The 19,016-nt window shown below is 41.4% G+C and overlaps 1 protein-coding gene across 18 annotated transcripts in view; it reads right to left on the minus strand.

The window, feature by feature from the left end:
• Positions 1-19,016, minus strand: part of pleca (plectin a) — a 281,468-nt gene that overhangs the window by 7,815 nt on the left and 254,637 nt on the right. For all 18 annotated transcript variants that reach the window (XM_034161212.1, XM_034161211.1, XM_034161209.1 and 15 more), the window contains 5 exons: positions 16,064-16,420; positions 15,852-15,935; positions 15,667-15,771; positions 12,307-12,405; positions 1,088-4,435 (listed from right to left, as the gene is read on the minus strand). In XM_034161212.1, the coding sequence (XP_034017103.1) occupies positions 1,088-4,435; positions 12,307-12,405; positions 15,667-15,771; positions 15,852-15,935; positions 16,064-16,420 (3,993 nt within the window). The remainder of the gene's footprint in view (positions 1-1,087; positions 4,436-12,306; positions 12,406-15,666; positions 15,772-15,851; positions 15,936-16,063; positions 16,421-19,016) is intronic.

The following is a 19,016-nucleotide window of genomic DNA, read 5'->3' on the forward strand; positions in this document are numbered from 1 at the left end:
GACAGCGCTCACTGGGCTGGCCCAGACTCAGGCCATTGGGAAAGTCCAGCAACCTCAGTGAAGATCTAAAAGGGAGAATTATAGATTTACACAAGTTAGGAAGGTCTCTTGGAGCCATTTCTAAACAAATACAGATTCCAAGATCATCAGTTCAAACAACTGCACATAAGTTTGTGGGATGTGTCACCACTTTGTCAAGGTCTGGAAGAAGACTCAAACTGTCACCCTCAGATGAGAGGAAATTGGTTAGGTTCTTCAGGAACAACCCAGGAACCACCAAAGCTCAGGCCTCCCATGAACTGGATACTCAGAGAAGGACTACCTCCAAATTCTTTAACGTCACCTCAAATCAACAGCCAGGTGGTTGGAATTTGGCAACAATTGGGTGTTCCAACAAGACAATGATGGGTGGTGGATTGTATAAAGCAGGCTAACATGAAGCTTCTGGAATGGCCTTCCCTAAGGCCAAACCTCAACCCTATTCAAAATTTGTGGACTATGATTAAAAGCCTGGTCTGTGCCAGGAAACCAACAAATTTAAATAAACTCTACCAATTCTGCCATGAATAGTGGTCATACTTCAGTGGTCATAATTCAGCCATAATTATGTCAGAAGCTGTTGATGGCTAACAAAAGCATCTGGACAAGGTGCAGCTTGCGAAGGGACACTGAGCCAAATATTAGTGGGTGTGTGTGTATATATTTGAGCCTGTATGTCTAATTTTGATCCTCTGAGGATTAGAGAAGATCCAAATTAAATTCAATGTACTTAGTTCTTGTGTTTTTAAAGTCATTTAAGATGTATGCTGTACAATCATCCCACCTTGACAAAAGAACGGTTCGAAGACATTATTAAAAGCCCAAAATTACCATGACAGTCATGCACGCAACGAGTGTATATTAATGTCTGAACACAACTGTAATTATAACAACATGAATCCAAAGTCAACATACATTTTAATTAGGCAATATTGTTATTTGAGGTCTGTAATATACACAAGATGTTAAGTTGGCAAAGACACTGTAGTTACTGTGGTTAAGGGGATTCCATTTATGTAGGAACTGATGATGCTTAATGGTACAATACCTGTTTAGATTTATTTTGAAGGTCCTCTGCCTCTTTTTTCAGTTTCTCCTTCTCTTTCTCGATGTCAGCAATGGCTTTCCGTAATTCATCAGCGTCTTTGGTGCTCTGTAGCATCTGCGTCTCTAACTTTTGCACAACCTTTTCTGTGGTTTGTTTTTCTTTCTCCTGAAGATGAAGTCTTATTTCATCGGCTTGCTTCTTGAACTTATTGGCCTCCTCTTCCGCTTTCGCCTGAGCACCGCTGAGCTCTTTCACCTTTAATCTCAGTTTCTCTGCTTCAGCTGAAGCTTCGAGCTTCCTCTTACGTTCGGCCTCTAATGATTTTTGGAAGCCCTCCGTCTCCTCGTTGAGGCGTTGCTGTATCTTGTGTTTATCCTCTAACAGTTTCTGAGCCGTTTCCTGTGCCTGGTTCTTTTGTTTCTGCAGCTCCTCAGCTTCAGCTTTGAGTTTTGTAGCTTCTTGGATGGCCTGCATTTTCTCCTTGAGCATTTTTTCTGCAAGTGCCCTCTGTTCAGCCAAGTCAGACTCTGCAAGCTGTCTCTGTCTAGCTGCTTCCTGAGCCTCCACGCTGAGCCTGGCAGCTTCCTCTGCCAGGTTCTTCATTTTCTCAGCTTCCTCTGCAAGTAACTTTTGTGTATTATCTTTATCTTTCTGCATGAGGACCCGATTTTCCTTCTCAAACTTTATCTTAAGCTTCAGAAGCTCATCCATCTGGATCTTAACTTTGGACAGTTCATCTTCTATGTGCATCTTTTGTTTAACTGCTTTAGTTACTTCATCCTTTACTCTCTGAAGCTCCTCATCCAAGATAGCTTTCTGCTTATCAGTCTCATCCAGCTGCAGTTTAACAACTGCAAGCTCCTTCTCGACTTGAGATTTCTGTTTAAGTGCTTGCTCGGCTAGATTTTTGTGTTTCTCCATCTGTGCGTCTGCCTGCCTCTTCTGTTCTAGCGATGCAGCCTCCGCTGCTGCTCTCTTTGCAGCCTCCTCCTCTGCTTCTTTCCTTTGTTTTTCTGCATCTTTTTGAGCTTTGGCCTGTTTAGCAGCTTCATCCTCTGCAGCTTTTTTCAGCTTCTCAGCCTCCTCAGCTTGTTGACGGAGTAAGGCTGCCTCTTTCTCTGCCTTGTCCTTGGCTTTCTCGGCCGATTTCGCAAGTTTCTTCGCATTTTCAAACTCGTCTCTCAGCTTTTCTTGAGCAAGAATGTCTTCTTTATTCTTAGTTACAATGTCTTGTGCTTTCTGCTCTGCAGCACTGCATTTTTGTGCCGCCTCTTTGGCCAGAATGACCTGCTGCTCTGCGTCCTTCTCTGCTTTTTCTTTCTGTTTGTTTGCTTCAGCAGCTTTCTTTTTGAGACGTTCAACTTCTTCCTGTGCGGCCTTGCACTGTCGTGCAGCCTCTTCTTCAGCTGCAGCAATCCTTTTCACCTTCTCCTCGGCTTCCTTCCTTTTCTTCTCTTCCTCTGAAACCAGTCTTTTCAGCGTCTCTGCCTCTTCCTCAGCCTTACGCTTGCTCTTCTCTGTCTCCTCTGCAATGCTCTTCTGCTTGTTCAGTTCGGCCTCTAGATCTGACTTGCCTTTCGATGCCTTCTCAAAGTTGAGCTTAATGATATAAATTTCCTCCTCAACCACTTTCTTTTGCTTAAGTGTTTCTTCCACAATTGTTCTTTGCCGCTCCAGCTCAGAATCCGATGAGTTCTTCAGGTGTACCATTTTCTCCTCAATGTCTTGCTTGTGCTGAGCAGCTTGGTCCTCCAGCAGCTTCCGCTGATAGGCTTCATCCTCGGCTTTTCTTTTGAGTCTTTCATTTTCTGCTTCTTTAGCTTTCAAGGCAATCTCTGCTTCAGTCGTCAGACGAGTTGCCTCGTTGATGGCAGCCAGCTTTTCCTTGAGTATTTTTTCAGCCTCGGCTCTCTGGTGAGCAGCCTCGTCCTCGGCGATCTGCCGCTGCTTCTTAGCTTCTTCAGCGACTGATCTTAATCTGCTTGCTTCCTCGGCAAGTTGCCTCATTTTGGCCGCCTCGGATTCAAGAAGCTGTTTGCTTTTTTCTGTGTTAGATAGTGTCTGCTCCTCTGCCTTAATCTTCATCTGAAGGAGAGCATCCATTTCACTTCTTACCTTAGCCAGCTCATCTTCCAGTTGCTTCCTTTGGTTTTCAGCATTGTTCACCTCATTCTTCAGACGCCGGAGCTCATGATCCAGCAGGACCCTCTGCTGTTCAGCATGTTCAAATTCAGCTTTCTGGCGTATGCACTCTTGCTCTGCAGTCAGTTTTTGCTGAGCTATTTCTTCTGCGATCTTTCGCTGTTTCTCTAATTCTTTCTCTGCGTTCTCTTTTTGTTTAAGTGCAGCGTCTTCAGCCTTTGCCCGCTTCTTGGCATCTCGCTCCGCTTCAACCTTCTGCCTCTCTGCCTCTTCTTGAGCCTGGCTCTTTTTCTGAGCTTCCTCCTCAGCTTGAAGTCTTAAGCGGAGAGCTTCATTGGCTTTCTGTCTCCATATTTCGAGCTCCTTCTCTGCTTGTTCCCTTGCTTTGTTCGCTTCATCTTGTTGCTTCCTGAGTTTCTCAGCTTCCTCCTGCAGCTGAAGGACAGTGCCCTGCTCTTTTTTAAGGGATTCCTCCAGTTTTGTTGCCTTTTCATTGAAAGACATGGCTTTGCTTTGTAGCTGTGTGGCAGCAGTCTTTTGTGCCACCTCCTCCACGACCTTGATCTGTCTTAATTTCTCCTCCTCGGCCTGTTTCATGCGCCTCTCTGCCTCCTCAGCTTGCATTTTGAACTTCTTCAGGTCATCCAGTGCTTTCTGCTTTTGTATGGAAGCCTCTTTTTCTGCCTCAGATTTACGTTTCAGCTCGTCTTCTGCGTTTTTCTTTTTCTGTGTCTCATCTTGAACCTGCTTACGAAGTCTTTCTGCCTCTTCCTGCACAGCTTTCCTGAGCTTCTCAGCTTCAGCCGCTTTGTCTCTGAGCTGCTGTAACTCACCTTCAGCTGTGAACTTATGTTTTATTGTTGTCTCCAACTGGAGTCTAATTATGTGGATTTCTTCCTCAATCTTGGTGCGACTGAGCAGTGCCTCCTCCAGCTGCTTATTCTTGGACTTGATTTCCTGCTCCGACAGGCTCTTGAGCTGGTGTAGCTCCTGCTGAATGTTTTGCTTTTGTTTTTCAGCGTCCACTGCAATGTCTTGCCTTCTGCTGGCCTCTTCTTTCATTTTTAACTTGAGCGCCTCGGCCTCCTGTTCTGCCTTGGCCACAGATTTGGCATGGGCCTCGGCTAATTGTTTCTGTTTCTTTAACTCAGCCTGGATCTCCAGCATCCTTCTCCTTTCCTCTTCTTTTAGTTTTTCAGTAGCTTTCTGTAATTGTGGAAGCAAAGACAGAGCAAAAGGAATCAGAACAATCATCCACTATCAGCTATAGTGCATGTAGGGACATGAAAATGTGAATAATAGTTCAAATCTATTAAAAATGTAAAATTCTTTTTAACTGTGAATTACAGTTTTGAGAAATGGTTGTCATGTTAATTTAATGTATGGCACAAAGACTGAGACTTCACAACACAACAATTCACTTTGACTTCATGCAGTCGAGATTGTTCAACTGATCAGTTTCTTCATTTACTGGTGTATTTTAGAATCTTGTATAGTAAGAATAAATAAAACTGTGTCTACAATAACGACAAAGTTGATATTTCATATATTTGATGTTATGTCACACAAAATCAATTTGGATTAAAGACAAATAGCATGAATCGAAGAAGACGTGGCACAGATTCTGATAAGAGGAAAACAATGAGATGAGTGTGACTCTTTCGTATGGAAGGTGAACTATGACTCATACCTAAAAGGAAGGTTCAAATTTCAGAAACCTTTCATAATAATCACTTTTTAAGTTCTAGTTTGTGAAGCTGATATCTCCCATTTTCACTTGTTGCACTGACAGTATGAAATCGCAAATTTGAGTAAGACTTTATGATATTAAATAAATTGTATATGTAGAGGCTGAAGTTAAACAGTCAGAGGTGAAAGCATGACTTTCGTACTGGAGAGCGACTCAATTATGAAAGGTTAAAAAAAACAAAACAAAAACCCTGAACCTTCCTTTTCACTACATCAGAGACTGAGGGTCTGACGTACGACAATGACATGGAGTGAGGGTCTTTTGTAAATACCTGCTGATTTGGGAGTTAATTCATCTCTTAAGTGTGTGATTAACATTCATCATGACAAAGCACTGGCAAGCAGTTCAAAGGACCAAACACAATACAAAGTTAGAAAGGAAGAAAAGCAGGAAAAGTAAAGTGATAAGATTCAAAAACAGCATATCTGATAACAAAAAGAAGCCTTCAAATCTATCATGTGAATGATTTGAAGAACAATGAACAAAGTAATAAGATTAAATAGTTTGGCAGGTACTAGGGTGGTTCACAAGTTAGTCCATGGGCCAAGCAGGTTTTCGGTACCACTGAAAGTGACCAAACAACACTCAGAATCCAGCCTCAGTGTACCATGACCTACCCCAAAATGTATCATAACCATTACAGGGTGGTAGCTGTAGCCAGCTAGGGGTCAATGAAGAATTACACAGAGGTCAAAATGTAAAAATGCTCCAATCATTTTAAAAATTATATCATATTATTTGTCTGATCATATTGATTCCAAAAAGGTATAGTTTGGACTATCTATGATGGAATGTTCTGGAGTTATGGGGTAAAAACAGCAAAAATGGTGATAAAGGTCAGTTTCAGTTTGTACAGGGGTCAAAAGTTAAAGTTAAAGTTGCTCCAATTTCAGTAAAACCTCTGTGTAATTCTTCACTGACCCCTAGCAGGCTACAGCTACCACCCTGTCAGGGGCGTGCAGGGAACATTTTTCAGCCCGGGAGTTTCATATCCAACCGGCCCACAAATTGCCAGCACACAGGGATAATAAGAGTTCTGCTGTGGCATTTAAATCCAGCATTTATGTGCTGACTGACTGTGAAAATTGGGTGGCTTATAATAGAAAGTAAAAGTTAGTTACAACAAGAACGGTATTGTGCACCACCTAAAGCTGGGCTTACACTGTGCGATTTTTGGCCCTTTTTCAGCCGATTTTTCACTCGTGCGAGAATTTTTTGGATCGCGCCGAGTTTCAGCTTAATCGTGTGTCCTGCGTTGTGTAGTCTACATGGAGTAACAAGTTGCGTTTAACATCTCACGACCACCTCCCGATGGGGAATCATATGGTCGGATGAAAATCAAACCTGTTCGTTATTTTGGTTCGCCGTCGTGACTCGTGAGGGTTCCGCGCTGTTTAAGCAGCGCTACAAGCGTCTACGCGCTGATTATGTCGTGCACTGTGCATGTGCAAACACCAGAGAGTGGAAACAGTGATCTCATGTAAAGTCTTGTGTTTTTTTTTATTGCGTTCCCTCGCAATAACCTAATATAATATTAAACTTCATGCCTATCAGCGCGCACAGTGAGTGGAATCACAGGTGGGGGGAGACTGAACGTATATGTGTGCGCGCACACACACACACACACACAACAGGATTTACGACAGATGAGGGAATAAGTTGCTACACGTTGTGCAGCTGTAACACTCCGTATGAAATATAGTTTATTTATACAACAGTGTAAGTACCAACACCTGTTATGAATGTTTATGTTTTCTTTTTTTTTACCGTCCTCTCGTGAATCATGTTGCTGTCTGCTGTGTGTGCACGCACACATATATACGTTCAGTCTCCCCCCCACCTGATTTCACTCACTGTGCGCGCTGATAGGCATGAAAAAAAAAAAAAGAAACGCGACCCCGATGTGTGATTTTTGAACGTACAATGTGAACAGTCAGATCGCATCAGAGCATCGGGCCGTACAGTGTGAGACCATGAATCGTGCGCTCTGACCTTTTATACCCTGCGGTTTTATCGCACAGTTTGAGCTGGAGTACAACGATTGAAAATATCGTACAGTGTCTGCCCAGCCAAGTCAGTGAGGTCTGTAAGTAGCTGGAAGAGGTGGTACTGCACTACTAATGATATGGCTGACATCCTGGCATCAACAGGCACGTAGCCTGTTATGCCCGGCCCTATTTACCATTTCCCTCTTCGCTCTATGTTCTTGAAAAAATATCTGTGAGCTTTGCATCTTCCTCCAAAGCTTTTTTTTTCTTAATCTAGCTTTTTCAGCTCCACCTGGCTTTTTTCTGTCCATCTTTTATTCATGGTCCACTCCTCCTATACTTGCTAGTAGCGCAAGTCCCATCTGGGCGCACAGGGCTTGATTGGACTGAACTAACTGTAATGAATGCATAGGGGTGTTAAACGTGTAATGGTATGTCCCTACCTTAGGCTTTGGAAAAGATAACAGCGTTGCAAAAGAAGCAGTCTTAAGTTATTTTCTTGTGAATTTTCATGATTGTAAAACATTTATAACACTTAATGTCTTCTGTTTAAGATACAGCAGCCCAAGTGTCTTGCTGTGTAGCCTAACAGTGGTGGTCATATATGTATGCGTATATTAACACCCCCTCACAACGGCCCCAGGTTGGACCAGCCCACCGGGAAAACTCCCGACTCTCCCGATTACCCAGCACGCGGTAGCACCCTGTGATGGTTATCATACATTTTTGTGTAGGCCATGGTACACTGAGGTTGTATTCTAAGGCTGAGTCTCAGTTCTACCCCTTGGCCCTTCCCCTTACCCCTACCCTTCCGTTTTGCGCGGGCACCGAGAGACAGAGGGGTGTCTCAATTCTCTTTTTGGAGCGAGGCGGAGGGATAGGCGAAGGGCTTGAAACCCCTCCGTTTGGAGTGAATCTGGATGCACACTCCATTTGGAGGGGTAGGAGGAGCTTACTGCTCTCTCCGAAAAAACAAACATGGCGCCGAAAGAGCCGCACAAATGAAGCGGCTTTCATTCTTAATTACGCTGTTTAGAAAGTTATAACTTGCCAAAAAACTTTACAGGCATGTTGTGAAAGTGTAGGAACACGGACCCACAACAGGGGGCGCAATGAACGGACAATGGAGGAAGATAAATAACAAGGTTTACTATTGTGAAACAAGCACAATAAGTACAACAATCACAATTTGGGGTCGAATTTGCTGGTGTCGTGTGGGCAGGCTCGAAGGTAGGAGACGCCCGTCTCAGTCGAACCGGAACCACCCCGATCTCCTCTGCCACCGAACCCTGGAAATACTGGAACCGCCAAGTCCCGAATTCCCAGGTGGCCACTGCCTCCGCTCGTCGGATCCGGTACTGCTGGCAGGAGAGAGCAACAACACACAGGTGTGATGCGACAGCACCCAGTAACGAAGAGGGGAGAAGCCGCCTCCACCTCTTGTCAATGCACAACAGGAAGGTGAGTACTTATCCAAGCAATATAGCTTTTAGCAGTCAACAATCCTGAAAAGGTTTAACAAATGATTAGCTGGTTAATCAGAATAAGAATGCAGAGATACTACCTCAGTCTTAGGCGATATCTCGGCACTGAGGTGGAGACGCTGTCCTCCTGATATACCTTGGTGCCGAGTAGAAACAGCTGTGTCCAATAATGGGTGACAGCTGTCACCCTGGCTGCTCATCTCAGGTGGACGCCCTCTGGTGCCTGGAGCCCGCACTCCAGGCAGGGCGCCCTCTGGTGGTGGTGGGCCAGCAGTACCTCCTCTTCAGCGGCCCACACAACAAGGCAGTTGTCTATGACAGCAACGTGTATGCTGCTGGATGCATGTTGCGTATATTGTCGTTCTGAGGAATATTGTAACTTCGCTCATGCGCTGAGGCGTAATAATGCAGATACGAACGCTACGATAAGACACTTTCATATCTCACAATGGAGAAAATCATGATAAAGGATAAGCACGTTAATTTGTATGGTCATAAATCTTTGTATAATATCAATCCCTGCTGTTGGATTTCAAGGTCTGTAACGTGTGTGTATTTTGTAAACAAACGGAGCCCTGAACACACTCGTCTCCTAATAAGCTTTCAGGCAGAAAATGAGAAGTTTCATCAATGGGAATAAGTTGGAAAATATATACACACACACGTACATGTGTAACACATAACCTGACGTCCTAATAGACTGATATTATTTGTCAAGGAAATTTCTAAAGGAAATAGAGCTGGATGTGAAAAATTGGAGAATTTGAAAAAGAAATATACCAGAACTAGATGCAGCACATAACATACATATAGGTGCTGGTCATATAATTAGAATATCATGAAAAAGTTGATTCATTTCAGTAATTCCATTCAAAAAGTGAAAAATGTATAATATATACATTAATTGCACACAGACTGATATATTTCATGTTTATTTTAAATAAATAAACTGTTTTACTGTTTTATCATTAGTATTTTATATTATTGTGTCTTTTTTTATTCTTTTTATTATTTTACTTCTTTTACTTATTTATGTTTAAAAAAATTTTTTATTGTGTTTTAATCTTATTTCATTTTATTCTGCTTTTAAATGATGTTTGTGAAGTGCCTTGAGGCGATTAGTCGTGATTTGGCGCTACATAAATTAATAAATTATTATTATTATAAATTATTTTAATTACTAATGAATTAATTACTAATCAATCAATTAATGAGTAATCAAACAATATTAATTACTATTATTGATTAATTATTAGTATTATTAACATTAATAAATTACTAAATAATTAATTATTAATACTATTAATTATTATTATTATTATTATAAATTACAAATTAATTAAATGAATTAACATGACATGATTGTGATGCATCGAAGAAATCTGCGACTTCTTCTATTTCTTTGCATTTACGCAGAAAGGCGAGAAAATTAAAAGAGCAAACAGGCTACTGCAACAAGTTGTATTTCAGTTGCCATGTTAACAAACAGTGAAGACGGCAGTTTGAGACGGGCACTTTTTTCTTCTCCTAAGGCGGAGGGGTGTCTCAATTCATAGGGCTAGAGGCATACCTCTTCGCCTTACCCCTTGCTTTAAAGGGGTAGGGCCAAGGGGAAGGGGCACAAAAGAGAATTGAGATTGGGGGCAAGTGTCGTTTGGTCACCTTCAGTGGTACCAATCAGGTCAAAATTGATGACTGGCTCCTGGACTAAATGTAGTGTGAGAAAAACAAAATCTGAATTTTTTTTCTCCTGGGCTGTGAGAAACCAACACAGTGAAAATGTTATATTAGATTCCAATAACATTTAGGGGTAGCTCAGGTGAAGTTTGTCTTGGGGCAAGTTCATTCGTGAGCTTACCCTAGTATGTGCTAAGGGTGTAATGACACATGTATTTGTATTGAACCGTTTTGGTACGGGACGTTCAGTTCGGTACAGGGCTGTGCACAGGTGAGTTCACGCTGCGTGTGTTTACCGTAATTTCTGTACTATAGAGCACACCTAAATATTATCCGCACCCACCAATTTTAAAAAGAAAAAATAAATTGTACATAAATAAGCCGCACTTATTTATAAGCCGCGGGTCTCCACGTTGTAACATGAGATATTTACACAGAAAGATGTTAGAAAGATTTTTTAACTTTTAATTAAATACGTAAGGTAAATGTTTTTTCCCTGAAGTGTTACACGTAAATATTGATGCGCACGCCATCCAGCGTGCGCACGGTGTCCCTGCTCCACACGGAGAACTTAGCAATTTTATAATTTTTCTTGAGATTTCATTGCGTGTGCACCCAGGATCACATGGAGCTTGTGGCAAATGAGACGCTGAGGCGCTGTGACTTTTTCGACTTGTTGCGCCAAGACAGAGAACTAGTATGGAAAGGTCCGCTAACTGATATGACGGCGCAAAGTGCCACAGAGCGACTTTTCTTCAATAAAACGCACAGGTAAGACCTTATATTTACACTGTATGTGTGTGAATTCACACCACATGAGAAGCGCAGCTGTCAGGAAATCAATTGACAGCATCAATTGACAGGCAGCATGCTGCAATTATTTTATTTTTTTGTTTGTATAATGTTACAATAAACTGTTGGTTTAAACAACAAGCAAATTTAGGTTTTGCATTTTGTTCCCATACTGTACCAAAAATTAATCGAACCATGACCTCAAAACCGAGGTACGTATCGAACCGTGATTTTTGTGTATCGTTACACCCCTAGTATGTGCCATAGTTAAGCTTAGTATTTAGTTAATGTAGATTTTTTTCAAATCAAGGAACTGTTTTCTGTGATCAGCAATGCTTATGCTATGCTTAGCACTGAAATGTAGGATAAGAGCAACACCTCATTCTCTGCAGCCATTCACGACCAGAATGAACTTTGGCATACAGGAAATGGCCATCATCATCTTACGATTTTTCAAGGCTCAAATTGTCCAAAATTTACATTGACTTCGTTGTTGCCAAAGATTCCAATGATGAATTTTCATTCAAATTCATGAGATGTTTTGGACATTCCTCCTCTCCTGCATCATCTTTCATGACTTTTATCATGTTTTCTTAATTTCATCAGAAATAAAGAGTCAAAAACAGCCAGAGACACCAACTCCTCAAAAAGGTACCGCAAGTGGCATTTGAACTTTGAAAATGCAGCTTTGCTGATCTTAAGATGATGATTTTTGAGGGTTCTTAGCAACCAAAAGTCAATCAAGGGAGCAGATGATTCAATGAATCAGGCTTTCATGTCAACAGTCAGCAAAGATACTTATATCATGAAGGCACTAGAGTTCACTCAATCTGATGACACAAAAGGCACATTTTAATATTATAGATCACTTCAGCCACCCACCTTGCACTGTGATCCACCTTACACCAGGGGATTTGAATTTTCTAGGAAGTGATTTTAATAGCTCCACACTACCCAGTATTAAAACTCAAGCTCTCAGTGAACTTTGGCAAAGGTGGGCAACTTAAGGGTGGTTGAGCAACCACTAAATGTAAAGATGTTTCAGTAAACATTTTGTGTGTAGAACATTTTTACTAATTAGAACTCAGTGAAAGGTTTGGAGCAGAAAAATTTTGAAAAATGTTTTTCTTTGAAAATCTGTCTAAATTAGGGAGCTGATGAGGCTGAACATGACTGGATTAGGTGCACGAGAATGGCAGACAGTGTCGTGATGTGATGTCCTGAAACACGAGAATGAAACAGGTCGTACCGCTACGACGCTACACAAAGTTCCAGTACCAAGATTTTGGAAATATCTGATGACAAATAATTTTTCCATACATTAATGAGCATGTATGGAGGGCACGGTGAATGAAGGCTGTGGACAGAAGTCTGATGTGCAAGTACCTCATCATCCTCCAGGCGGCGCTGAGTGTCTGTGATAAATTTAATGTACTGACTGGTGAGTGTCAGCAGCTCACTGTAGCAGGTTCTCAGAGTAACATACTGAAAGAAATGAAGTGAGTCAGTGTGGTTAACATTTACATGGAAGCTAAGCGTAAAATTTCATCATGCACAGATTTTTTTTAGGATTCTGCATTACATTTTTAAATCACCAGAGTATGGTGGCCATGAGAGGCCACAACATTTCCAAATTAAGACAACACCAAAAATAGAAGGAAACACAAATTAAAAGAAAAAACACACTTGCATCAATTCAGCAACCGGTAGTTGCAGGGGAAAAAAAACTGGCAAATTGAGGAAACACTTGCAAATGTGGAGAATACAAATACTACACACACAGACAAAAATGTTGTTACCCCTACATTTTGTATATATATTTTAATATATGGTCAGAAATAAATCCAAACAAGGCCATTTTCTTCAATCAGAATATATTTAAAAGTGTCCAAACGTATTTACCAGCAAGAACAAAACAAAATGATTTTAGAAAGTGAAACCAAAAATCCTGACATAAAATATATGCTGGGCACAATTATTGGCACCCTTTGATTAATTTACACTAAATCGTCACTTTTACAGCCAGTTTTCTTTAGATAAATCAGGGGATGGATACATGAACATTCCCAAGTCACTGATTATGTCTTGGACTTGATTTAAACCAATTATGAAGAAATATAAACAGTATGGCACTCTATGGTGGAGCAGACAGTTCTCAAAAACTGAGGGCACTGCAGAAAGAGGAGAGTGAGGGAAGCCACCAAGACATCCAGACAGCCCTGAGGACGTTACAGGGCTCTGTGGCTGTGAATGGAGAAACTGTGCACAGTGCAAGTTCTGTCTGTTTGACCGCGACTCCTCTCGCTTCTCCCAGCCTCATAGTGACATGGAGCAGAGAAGGATTTTCATACAACAAAACAGATCAAATCAAGGCTGCGCGCCTCTCATGTACCTTGTGGCAAACCGTAGCTGAAGTGTCATAACTTTTTAAAAAAGTCCTTCAAATATCTTGGAACATTTAAAAAAATATTCTGATTAAAAAAGTGCTTTGTTTGCATTTATTTCTGACCATATCTTAAAATGTGTCCATAAAATGTAGGGGTTCAAACAGTTTTGTCCATGTGTGTAGAACCTACAGCACATGCAACAATTTGATAAGTTGTCTGCTGCAAGTTCACTCAATGCACGTGAAAACAAAGATCCATCACAAATAGCGACAACACAATGGAAGTACTAACAAAACATAAAGAGGTTTCTGCCCGGAGGACTTTTTCTGACAGACTATTCAGCACATCGTAGTATTCTGTTTTCTTTGGGTGAAATCACATATAGTGGTGCAGCTTAGCTAAAATTTAGATAATTGTTCATTTTGTATGAAATTTGGCACACATATTCTAAATTAACTAATCCTTATTTTGAGATGTAGAGGTATCCTGGAGCTGATCTCTCATGACCTACAGCGGTCAATGAAGAATTACACACGGGTCAAAATTTAAAAATGTTTCAATCATATTGAAAGACATATCATATTATGTGTCTGATCATAACGATTCCAAAAAGGTATAGTTTAGACTATCCTTCACAAAATGTTGTGCAGTTACAGGGTAAAAACAGCAAAAATAATGACAAAGGTCAATTTCAATTTGTACAACCCCTGGCAAAAATTATGGAATCACCGGCCTCGGAGGATGTTCATTCAGTTGTTTAATTTTGTAGAAAAAAAGCAGATCATAGACATGACACAAAACTAAAGTCATTTCAAATGGCAACTTTCTGGCTTTAAGAAACACTATCAGAAATCAAGAAAAAAAGATTGTGGCAGTCAGTAACGGTTACTTTTTTAGACCAAGCAGAGGAAAAAAATATGGAATCACTCAATTCTGAGGAAAAAATTATGGAACCACCCTGTAAATTTTCATCCCCAAAATTAACACCTGCATCAAATCACATCTGCTCATTGACATTGACCTTTGCACCACCTGTCATGCTTCGTTATCATATTACAGGATAATATACAAATGTATATTAATTAATTAATATTAATATAATATATTAATATTACTATATATAATATAATATATTAATATACTATAATATAATTAATATATTATATTAATATTTATTAATTAATTAATATATATGAATATAATATATATCGTATGTCAAATGTCATAGAATCAACCTTGTTTTATCATTACTTTGGAGACTAAGCATTCAACACAGACAAAACTATTCCATTTATTAATCCTGTTAGCTCAACCAATAATTTGCATCACTTTATTGCCAAAATTGGTGCAACTTTACCTTTTGACCCCTGTACCAAATGACACTGACCTTTGTCATCGTTCTTGCTGCTTTTACCCCATAACTCCACAACATTTAATCAAGAATAGTCTAAACTATACCTTTTTGGAACTGTTATGATCAGACAATTAATATGGTATACCTTTCAATATGATTGGAACATTGTTAAATTTTGACCTCTGTGTAATTCTTCATTCTTCACAGGTCATGAGAGGTTACTCCAGGACACCTCCACATTTTAAAAAAAGTATTATTTAATTTAGAATATGTGTGCCAAATTTCACGCTTTAGTCACAAAATGCGCAATCATTTTGTCTACATGCTGCACTAATAAGTGGCCGGCAGAACTAAATCACTTAGTTTATTTGCTTTATTGCTGATTTCAGGGAGGTGGTGGTGTAATGGTTTGCACGTTGGACTGGGATGCCAGTGATCCTGGTTTGTTTCCGGATTGCAGCCATGCTCCCAACTGGTACTTTCAAGAGGAGTGCTGGAAAGGAGTGAGAGACACATGCCATAGGCCATTCTGGAGATAAGCTTCGGGCTTTCATTGGCTACCCACATTAAAAGAACCTCTTCTTCTTCTTCTTCTTCTATAATGTCACTTTCTGTGATGCACTGAACAGCCCTTCAGTAAAGTCTTCTGGGCAGAACCTTCAGTTTGTGTTATTTGTACTTCTGATGTGTTGTGGCTTTTTGCAATACGTTTTTTGCATTTGCAAGGATTGTTTGGTTGAATTTACAGCAGACACATGCTCAAATAACCAAACAATATATATTGTTGCATGTGCTGTAGGTTAAATTTGTTTGTGTTCTCTAAGTTTGCATATGTTTTCTGAGTTTGTAAGATGATTTTTGATGCAATTAATTGTTGTTGAATTGATGTAGATGATTTTTGCACTGCTAAGTGATTTCAGGAGTTGCTAGTGTAGTTTTAATTTGGAAGTGTTGTGGCCTCTCTTGGCCACCATACCCGTTACACTGCACGATTGTGCCGCTGACCTCTTGAATGATGTCATCAGATGCACTTTCCATCCTGGCTTTCTTTAAAGGAGAAACTATGGGATCCTGGAGAGCTTTGTAAGTCAAAATCTGAAGCTCACAATCCTGAAAAACAAAAAACAAAAACTTTCATCACTACAAAAAGTACTTTTTTCCCCATATCGCTAACAATAACCTCAACACACCTTGACTGAATCAATATAATCTTTTGCATTTCTCTGGCACTGTTCAACCTTGTCCTTGTTTTTCTCAATCTCCTCCAGGAGTTTCTATAAATAGAAATAGAAAGAATTTAACAAATTATTATTATGTCACATTTTTACAGTGTCACGTTGTGACTTTCGTTAAGATGTCATGCTTCTTCTTGGCCAGCAGAGGGCCAAACAGTTGCATGTACCTTCTCCTCTGCCAGCTGCTCCTTGAGAGCCTTACTGTCACTGACAGGCATGGCCTGGATCTTCTCCTGCCTCTGTCTCGCTTCTCCCAGCCAGCAAATGAGCCACTCATAGCTTTCCCGGTAGGAACGCATGCGGCGGCCGAGCAGGTCAAGCTCTCGCTGCCTCAGGTCGATCTGAGCGAACACGGCCTGCCAGCGCTCCAGGAGGCTGCTGACCAGCTGACGGTAATGGTCCAGTTCAGCATCACGCTCGCTGTGGATCCGACTCATCTTGTCATTGACGAGTGTCGCCCTCTTCAGCTCATCCTGCAGCCTTTCAAACACGACCTGATCGGCCTCCGCTTCAGCGCGCATTTTCTGTCAGGAGATGGAGAAAGTCAGCAGAAAATGCAAACTAATGAAATACAAAATCCCAGGAATAAACATTCAGATTTCTAAAACATTTGCATGATTATTTTGATGAAACCAATCAGGATGTAGAGTTTGACCCATAAATATTCGGACCATGGCAAAGTTTTTATTTGACCTATCTGCTGGAGGAAATTTCAGTTTGAAAGCAAAGTGTAGCATGTCGACTTTAACTTTTGTGTATTTTATTTCTTTTTCTGTTTTAGGCTCACCAATGTCTTAAATAATGTGTATCAATCTGGTAAAATATTCTCTGGATTTTAATTTTTTTAATTACATTATTTCTTTCACATTACTAAAAGATTTTTAGCCAACATCAAAAACACATTCATAAACATTCTTTCATGTTTTACTTTTGAATCAGAGATAAACCAATAATCAGTGGGCCAATAATCTGCATCGGTTGATAATCCCTCTGGGTACTCTGTAGGGATAGATCGATAATCGGCTAGGCCGATAATCAGCATTGCCCGATAATCCCTCTGGGTGCGCTGTAGGGATAGACCGATAATCGGCTAGGCCGATAATCAGCATTGCCCGATAATCCCTCTGGGTGCGCTGTAGGGATAGACCGATAATCGGCTAGGCCGATAATCAGCATTGCCCGATAATCCCTCTGGGTGCGCTGTAGGGATAGACCGATAATCGGCTAGGCCGATAATCAGCATTGCCCGATATTCCCTCTGGGTGCGCTGTAGGGATAGACCGATAATCGGCTAGGCCGATAATCAGCATTGCCCGATAATCCCTCTGGGTGCTCTGTAGGATAGACCGATAATCGTTAGGCCAATAATCAGCATTGCCCGATAATCCCTCTGGGTGCTCTGTAGGATAGACCGATAATCGGTTAGGCCGAAAATCAGCATTGCCCGATATTCCCTCTGGGTGTTCTGTAGGGATAGACCGATAATCGGTTAGGCCGATAATCAGCATTGCCCGATATTCCCTCTGGGTGCTCTGTAGGGATAGACCGATAATCGGTTAGGCCGAAAATCAGCATTGCCCGATAATCCCTCTGGGTGCTCTGTAGGGATAGACGATAATCGGTTAGGCCGATAATCAGCATTGCCCGATAATCCCTCTGGGTGCTCTGTAGGATAGACCGATAATCGGTTAGGCCGAAAATCAGCATTGCCCGATAATCCCTCTGGGTGCTCTGTAGGGATAGACCGATAATCGGTTAGGCCGAAAATCAGCATTGCCCGATAATCCCTCTGGGTGCTCTGTAGGATAGACCGATAATCGGTTAGGCCGAAAATCAGCATTGCCCGATAATCCCTCTGGGTGCTCTGTAGGGATAGACCGATAATCGGTTAGGCCGATAATCAGCATTGCCCGATATTCCCTCTGGGTGCTCTGTAGGGATAGACCGATAATCGGTTAGGCCGAAAATCAGCATTGCCCGATAATCCCTCTGGGTGCTCTGTAGGGATAGACCGATAATCGGTTAGGCCGATAATCAGCATTGCCCGATAATCCCTCTGGGTGCTCTGTAGGATAGACCGATAATCGGTTAGGCCGAAAATCAGCATTGCCCGATAATCCCTCTGGGTGCTCTGTAGGATAGACCGATAATCGGTTAGGCCGAAAATCAGCATTGCCCGATAATCCCTCTGGGTGCTCTGTAGGGATAGACCGATAATCGGTTAGGCCGAAAATCAGCATTGCCCGATAATCCCTCTGGGTGCTCTGTAGGGATAGACCGATAATCGGTTAGGCCGATAATCAGCATTGCCCGATAATCCCTCTGGGTGCTCTGTAGAATAGACCGATAATCGGTTAGGCCGATAATCAGCATTGCCCGATAATCCCTCTGGGTGCTCTGTAGGATAGACCGATAATCGGTTAGGCCGATAATCTGCATCGGCCGATAATCCCTCTGGGTGCTCTGTAGGATAGACCGATAATCGGTTAGGCCGATAATCTGCATCAGTCAATAATCCGTCTGGGTACTCTATAGGGATAGACCAATAATCAGATAGGCCGATAATCAGCATTGCCCGATAATCCCTCTGGGTGCTCTGTAGGGATAGACCGATAATCGGTTAGGCCGATAATCAGCATTGCCCGATAATCCCTCTGGGTGCTCTGTAGGGATAGACCGATAATCGGTTAGGCCAATAATCAGCATTGCCCGATAATCCCTCTGGGTGCTCTGTAGGGAGAGACCGATAATCAGCTGGCTGAGCCGATTATTGGTCTATTACTTTGGATATACAGTAGGGATAGACCGATAATCAATTGGGCTGATATACAGTAGGGATTAGGGATGAGTATCGATAAGATTTTATCAATATTGATACCATTATCAATTCCGCTTATCGATCCGATTCCTTATCGATTCCCTTATCGATACCTCTTGTGAATTTTTTGTGCACTAAAAGCAGGCTTTACAGATTTTCTATGTCAGCGGGTCAAAGAGCTTTTTCTTATCGTGCACCTGCTCTGTGGAACGGTCTTTCTGCGATCGTGAGGCAGTCAGAGTCCGTGGAAATTTTTAAGTCAAGACTGAAAGCCTATTTTATTCTCTTTCTTTGAATAGTTT

Source organism: Thalassophryne amazonica, chromosome 20 (genome assembly GCF_902500255.1).
Source record: "Thalassophryne amazonica chromosome 20, fThaAma1.1, whole genome shotgun sequence".
Taxonomy (NCBI): Eukaryota; Metazoa; Chordata; class Actinopteri; order Batrachoidiformes; family Batrachoididae; genus Thalassophryne; species Thalassophryne amazonica.